The 7,771-nt window shown below is 45.3% G+C and overlaps 1 protein-coding gene across 1 annotated transcript in view; it reads right to left on the bottom strand.

Annotated features, from left to right (window-relative positions):
- Positions 1–2,133: 2,133 nt before the first annotated feature.
- PEX14 (peroxisomal biogenesis factor 14) overlaps positions 2,134–7,771 on the bottom strand; it is a 67,655-nt gene continuing 62,017 nt past the window's right edge. Inside the window, exons 8-9 of the mRNA XM_053997608.1 lie at positions 5,408–5,499; positions 2,134–3,965 (exon numbers count right to left, since the gene is read on the bottom strand). Of these exons, the coding sequence (XP_053853583.1) occupies positions 3,500–3,965; positions 5,408–5,499 (558 nt within the window). The 3' untranslated portion in view covers positions 2,134–3,499. The remainder of the gene's footprint in view (positions 3,966–5,407; positions 5,500–7,771) is intronic.

Here is a 7,771-nt window from a genome sequence, read left to right as displayed (position 1 = left end):
ACTCTGGTTTGTTTGGTTATGTCACCAACACACAAATGACAATAAAAATAAGATTCTTCCTGCTTTTGACAAAGATGCACATAAGACCTTTTTGGCATATCTGAGGGTAAGGAAGGTTGGAGGGAGATGACCAGGAAACATCTCTCTTAACCCTTTCTCCCTTTTGAGTAGCCCACATTTCTCTTGCAGCTATTGAAAAGGAAGTTTTTATATTCTCAAATTACTGGGAAGTACTGGTCTGATATTGTTTCCTCTAGGAGAAAGCACAGGCTGACAGGCATTCACTGAGATGTATCCAGATGACACTGTCCAGAGGAAGCTCCCTTCACCTGTTTTTTTATATGTTATTAAAGACCTATAGAAACCATGTTACAAACCCACTGAGCTCAGCTCTCTGCTGTGTGATTCTTCTTCCTGTGTAAAATAGAGTACACAGTAAAACACTTGAATAAGGCAGGTGGTAGGGAGCTGCTGCCTCATTCTGCAGATAAAAGGTTCTCTACCTGGTCATTGTTCAGTTAATAGGATGCCATTGCCAGTGCCAACAGGCCAGCGGGGTAAGCATTTCACAGGGCAGCTGAGCTAAGTAGTTTGTTTCTAGCAAAAAAAAAAAGAAGAAGAAAAAAATTACAAGTTAGTAGCCAAGCTACAAGGACCAAAATCCTCTTCCCGCAACTGCTGCTATGCTGGAAAGAGAAGGAACATGACACAGAGGAACAGAACTTGTGATTCATGACTGTACCTGCAGGTTAGAAGGTCTGGCTTCTTCCAAATTCTCTGCTGGTGGGTTGGATCTCTTCAACAAATACAAAAGCACCCCATCAACGGCCACAGGCACAGAGTTACATATTTTGAGCAACAATGGCCTTGATGAGGTTTTCTGGGATTCATCAGGTTGGAGAAAGGAAAAACTTTAGAACTGGCACAATATACAGAAAACCTACAGAAGGTAGTAAGAAAAAAACCTAAAGGATAGAAGAGAGTAGTTAAAGAAAACTGCCTTTTACTCTGCACCAGAAATCCTGAGGTAAATGAATTGAACACTAGCAACATGGAGGAAAAGGGGGAAAAATGAACCCGAAGGGATGCTTATACTATAAACCCTGTAAGTCACTCTGCAAGGCACATACCTCAGCAACATATTTTCCACATTTCACCAACTGCTGTTGTCCAGGCACTTTCTATTTTCAAAAGCTTCTATGTATATAAAATGTATGCAGGCAGGACAATATTTTTTCATCACATCCCTGTGTTGTTGTGTTTTCTTTTCACAAGGATTCTTGGCTTGGAGAAACAAAAAATGTCATCTCTTAAGAAAAGCCTTTCTTTTTAAATACTTTCAAATTTGCCCTGTTTTAGCTAAACATGACGTTCTTTGTGAACGTTAAACAGTGCAGAGAGAGACTGAGAGGGAGAGAGAGAGAGAGAGACACACACACTCACTCCTGGGGAAGATATTCGTCCATTTAAGGCATGAGAAATCATCACATTCAGCAGCAGGTCTAAATACAGTAATATGAAGGTCCCTTTCACTCCCCCGAGCAGGAAAATGTCACTGTGTACCAGACACCCAAATACTTGGGAATCAAGTAAATCCCTCATTTTTCAGAAGGGAGCCAAATCCTTCTGTTGAACAGTGATGGAACTGTAGTAGCTACAATTTACTTGCTGCACACCATCTCCTTCAGTGGCTTCTGGACTGGGATGGCAGGGTTAGACCAGTCATGGGATCCAGCACAGCATTCCCTCCTGGAGATAAGACTGAGGGGCCATGGGATATCTCACACGCTCCCTTCAGCACCTCCTGCTGCTGGTGGAAGGAGCAGGAGGAAGCATTATTCCACACCCTGCAGAGCCTCCTGCTGGGAGCAGAGGCACAGAATAACTGCCCTGCCCGGGGTACATCCATCCCAGCCTCTGCACCATCACTGCCACGCTCCTGGAGCTGTTTGCAGTGTACCTTACACTGCACTTACACCGCTGCCTCCTGCTGATACTGCCTAGGAGCAGTCAGAAAACCAACCACAAATGTCCTTTGGAAAACATTTTAGAAGGACCAGATTTCTGTAACCCTCCCTTGATCACCCTACATGCATACTTCTCCCAAAAATAAGAGCCACAGTAATCCAGTAATAACCTGGTGTTAAATAGTGGTAACTCATATTTATTACAATTATATACAATCATATTTTATATTTGAAATCTATACATGATCACACAGACGAGCACACTTGCTTGGTGAGGACAGTGAGACTCAGCTGTTACAAGAATTGCTCTGCTAAGATGCTCTGATGCAGTGAATAGACACCACCATTTCACCAGCTGCAAACACAATGCTGCAAACTGTCAGAGGTTTAAAATTCACTGGTTTGTGTACGGCCCAACTGGGCCAAAAAAAGGCTGGACTGGGCAAGAAGGGCCAGTGGTTAAACCTCAGAACTGGAGCTGTTCTCTGTGCTAGAGAGACTGCTTTGCTGAAGCAGGTGCCTGTCACTGGAAAGGTACCATTTATGATCATTTTTCTTCTCATTTAGGGAGAAAAAAAAGGCTAAAAACCATTGCAAATATTCAGAATTAACCAACTATTTCAGCATCTGATTTCACCCCATTAGTTTGTTCATTCATTCATCCATTCAGGGCAGCTATAAATAAAATAGAAGATGTCAAAAACTGATGTGAGCTCCTTGTCTTTGGAGGAGGAAGGGTAATAATTGGGATGAGTGGAGTCAACTTCTTCTAAAGCCTTTTACTGGGGAGCAATCTCAACAAAGCCACCTGTTCTCATGGATTTTACTGTGGCCATGACACCTGGACTTGGTCCCTACCAACAGGCCACTCTGATCAATGTAAGTATGTGGAGTGGAAATAGCATTCTTTGAACCCCACAGAAATTTAGTGTTTTTACATGCTAGGCAGTTTCAGCAATTTGAGGCTTGGCATAAATCTTGGAAGTGCCAAGACTGAGATCTGGTGAGGAATTTGAGGTTAAAATGTCCTGGTGGCTTTTTTTGTTGGTTGGGGTTTCTTTTTGCAACAGAGTATCAAGTAGTTTGAGAAATAAGAGTTATTTTGGGAAACAGAGAACTGGTTTGGGCCTTATGTGGGATTAAAGGCTTGTGAAATCAAGGAGCTCAGGACAGACTGGTTTCTGAAATTGGATAGAAGGGCTCTGGGACACAGCAAGAGGCCAACTGCTTCTGTAGGAGGGCGTATTCTGTAGCTGTGGTGCATGGTAAGGCCATTGGTCTGCCAGCCTGGCAGTGACCCCAGCCCACGGGAGGAAGGGCTGGGTGGGGAGAAGGAGCCACTGCAAGACTGCAAAGCCCTGTGGTGAAACAGGGCAACCAGGTTGTTCACCGAGCAATCACGGCCCTGCTCAAGGTCAATCAAGGGGGAATCACTGCAGGGAATGGTAGCTTTTCTCTCCACAAAATGGGAGAGGCACTGGGGACAGTGCAGCAGGCCGGGGAAGATGTGCAGCAGCAGCAGCCAGGGTGTCTTAGTCAATCTCATTCTCGTTGCTGGCCCCCTCGGGTCTTCGTAGCTTTTCCACTTGCTCATTAATCTGACCATCCCCTCCTCGCCGGTCCTCAGTCTGGACACCCAGACATTCCTCCTCATCCACATGGCTAACGTCATCATCCTCATCGTCCTCTTCCTCCTCATCATTCCTTTGGGTTTCCCGTTTCTCCTCCTCACCCTGCACCTCCATCCGCACCTGGCTCGTGACGTCGATGACGGCCTTGGCGGCCTCCTCGGTGCCGAGCAGGTGGCAGCTGACCTTGGAGCCCTCGGGGCTGTGGTTCTCCTTCACTGGGGAGGACGTGGTGGACTCGTTGCTGACCGGGGAGATGTCACTGCTGCTGTTGTGGTTGGCAACAACAGGGTTGGAGGGTGAGCTTGGCTTCACCGGGATCTGCCACGACGGGATCTTAGGAGCTGAAGGGGAGGGAGGGAACTGCCTCCTTGGGGAGGACAAAGGGAAAGAAAAGGAAAGAAAGGGGCTTTTGTTATAAATACTGAGGGGCTCCATCAAGAATGAAACTGCAAGTCTCTTTGCCATAAATGAGCAAAACCAAGGCCACTTCACTTCTCCAGAGAGATTCTTAAAGTGCTTTACAAGCACTCAGCAATCGAGGCTGTACACAAGGAAAATATCCCAGCTGGGCAGTCTGAAGCACTAAAATGATCTGATTTGGCCAATTTCACAAAGTAAGCTAGCACTCAGGAACACTGCCTGTGAAAAGACATGGGTGTCCCCCATGAAAGTAAGACAATCACTAATTAATTGGTACAGAAAATTCCCAGTGGAGCAAGAAGTCAGACACACCAGGTGCCTGAGCCAGGGAATTTCACCACCTGGCTCTCACCTCACTGTGATACACCACTGTTGCATTCTGGCTGATTGCAATCCAGAGCCTTTCTCCCAGTCCCAGCATGCACTTTACATGTTTGGGCCAGGCCCTGGCTGCCACAAACTGGTTCAGCTCCTCTGACTTGAATGGAGTCATACCAGCTTGCACCAGCTGGAAAGCTGGCCCTGAATCCTTTCCAGGTGGATTTTAAGGATATGATACTAGCAGGCTAATGCCCAGTACTAACAGGAGATTCCAAGTGCCAAACAGGACAAATATAAGTGCAAGGGGGAGCACTGTGCCCTCAGAGAGTCATCCATCATGAAGGGCAAAGCACAAAAGCATGTCTGATGTAGCACTCCCATGCATCCTTGCCTGTGTATGTGAAAAGTGGGAGTCTGAAGAGGTGTCAGATCAAGGTCTGCAAAGGCCGTGTGCCAGGGGGTCCTCATGCCCCTCAGGGGAGCTGGCAAGTGGCACAAACAAGAGCAGAGCAGAGGAAAGCTGGCTGCTCTCCGGCACCGAGTGCTCGCACTCGGCACTGCCTTCCCTGAGCCTGAGGTGGGAACAGGAGCTGCTCTCACCTCCCCTGCTGCTGCTGCCACCAGCAGCCACTGCAGAACTGGGCTGAGCTCACCCCATCCTCTGTGAGTGCTCTGCTGTGGCACGATTCTTTTCATCCTGGCTATGCCCTGACCATGAGCGAGGCAGCTGAACTGCACCCAGAAGTGACTTTCTAACACAGAATACAGATGCAGATGCAGTCAATTCCTCAAACTAGGTGAGACACATCCTGACTGTGGGGGAAGTGCAAACAAAAAGGGAAAATCTTATCAATTCCCTAAGGACTCTGTGATTTAAGGCCAGTTTGAAAAGCATTTTGAGACCTGCAAACAGAAAGTGATAGTGGAGTGCAAAATGGTATTATTAAAATAGCAGTAACAGGATATAGAGGCAGTTCCTGTTGGAAATGCCTTTCCTCTCCATGACTGAGGGAATCCCAGAAAGCAGCACTTCCCCCACAACAGTCTGCTCACATATTGCATCCATACCGGTTCAGGAGAAGTCCTTTTAAAGAGTAGATCTCAGATTTCAATTCATTAATATTCTGCGACTCCAGAATCCAATTGGTGGAGGTTGTGGCCTAGAACGTGAAAAACAAGACATAAAGATCAATATCTGAACTGCAAGATAGTTCACCAATGTCACTTTTTCCTATGTTGTTCTTCTGCTCCCATGCGGGAATTTTGAATCCCGTGGATAACATACATAAGCTCCATCACTTAAATCTCTCAGATATGAGCAAAATAACTTCCCACACTAAGAAGTACTTGAACAGATCCCCAAAATGACCAGAAATAATAATTGTCTCAAGGTGCCAAGACTATTCAATATTTGCTTTGTGTTTGGGAGACTAATTCATCTTGTCTCCAGTCTTGCCTCCCATGCACAACCATTGCTAAAGCACCTCAAGGGGACATTTCTTTTTTCAGGAGGCCAGCACTTGTGAGAATTCAGGCACAGCTGGGCCAACACTGGATGTCTTCCACCAACATATCAGACAGAGAACAATACACAGAGAGACAAACCAAATCATTTGCCATTGACCTACTGAATGATTTTTAGAGAAGAACTAGAACTAGGATCCTGAACAGCAGTAGGAGTTGCACTGAATCAGGTCCTTTAGTCCTTCATGTGACTGAACTTAGCTAAGGCAACAGATTTGAATATGATATATTAGCAACTATTTTAAAAGTATTTGCTCATTTCTCCTAAATCATGAAAGAAAGAATCAATTACCTTCACTCTGTGGCATTTAGAGGTGGGCTGATAAGTACATACTTGAAAGTTGCAAAAATTTTCCCTACTTGATCTGAAGAATTAGATCTGTGCTTGAGTTACCAGGTCGTATCTCCAGAAGCAGCTGGACTAGGCACCATCTCTTGGATATTTCAAGGCAATGAGTGCAGTTTTGTGGGGATAAGTAACTTATGGAAGCCTGGTACAGCTGCTGTCAGAATTGCATCAGAATTGCCACGGGATATCAGGCAGAAATTAGACTAAGTAACTGAGGATAACATGTTGCAGACAATACTTCTGGCACTCTTTCTTTAAACCCTTTTGGGAACTTGAGAAATGGGAGTTTTCTAAACACAGATCATGGTCTATGGTTACCCCATCCTTTTGCTCCAGTAATTCCTGTAGCCATGAGACCAAAGAATAGTCATGCCTGGCACGCCCCACAGTAATTTCTACTAAAAGCCATTAGGAACAAACATATTGGTGGGTATCACTGCAGAGATAGTTCTAATAAATTCCCCACCAAAGGAAGACAGAATTGGAATAACTAAAACCTTGTCCTCAGCAGTTCCCACTAGATGTAGCCAGAACTGCTTGTTCCTACTTACTCTTCAACAGACTTGAGCTACTGCAGAGTAACCCTGCAGCCAGCACTGCTCACAGAGACTTCTGGGCTTCAAACCCAAAGGGCTGGGAGAGGCTCAGGCTGTAGTAGCTGTGTTTTACACAGATGCGTTCCCTCAGGATTCACACTCCCAGCCCTCAGACAGCAAGAATGCAGGAGCCACTGTTCTGGCTTTCTAAGACCTTGAAAGCTACAGCAGCACATTAACAAGGGAGTGATTTCCACTCACTGGCCTGCAAAGGACTCAAATTTCCAAAACACATATGGTGCCAGATGCCTAGGATTTAGAAATAAAATCTGACATCTGGGGCTTTTTAGCCAGTCTCTTTAAAAACAGTTGTAGAAAATTCAAGCCTTGAATTTTTATGTACGTTTTTTAATTACTTAAAGTCCCTCTTTTTAATTTTTTACAGCATGCCAGTAGGAGTTTGAAAAGCAGATATAAAAACTTACATTACAGCTGAGAAAACACAGCTTTTATTCTTTGGTTTGTGGGGTTGCCCAAGTTTTTCTTTGTACACATGAGGTTTAGATATCATAACAATGTGTGCTACCATTTCAGTGCAGGGGGTAGAGAGGGGGGAAGGAAAACTTCTTCAAGACTCTCTAAACCACCAAGACTTATGGCCTTTTTCCTTCTTAAAGCTCAACATGTGTTCTTAATCTTAACACTTAAGACCTGAAAACAGTTTTCCAATTTCCGGACTGGCTCCAGGCCACTGTCAGGCCACAGTTCCCAAGGAAAATTGAAGCAGAGTGTTGTGACCATAAACTGGCTTTCATGGTTGCATTTACAGCTGTGCCACTGAGGGATTCCTCCTGTACAGTGTGCACAGCACAGAGTCAGCTGTTGCCCACCAGTTACACACCATCAAAGGATCTGCATCAGATTAAAGTCTGCTAAGGGGAGAAGACAACTGTTCCTGCTACAGGTAAAGGGCTGTAACCCTGCCTAAAGGGTTTGACAGGAAAATCTCCCTGTACAGAGAAC

The sequence above is a fragment of the Vidua macroura genome, chromosome 23 (genome assembly GCF_024509145.1).
Source record: "Vidua macroura isolate BioBank_ID:100142 chromosome 23, ASM2450914v1, whole genome shotgun sequence".
NCBI lineage: Eukaryota > Metazoa > Chordata > Aves > Passeriformes > Viduidae > Vidua > Vidua macroura.
This window is presented reverse-complemented; position numbering and strand designations above follow the sequence as displayed.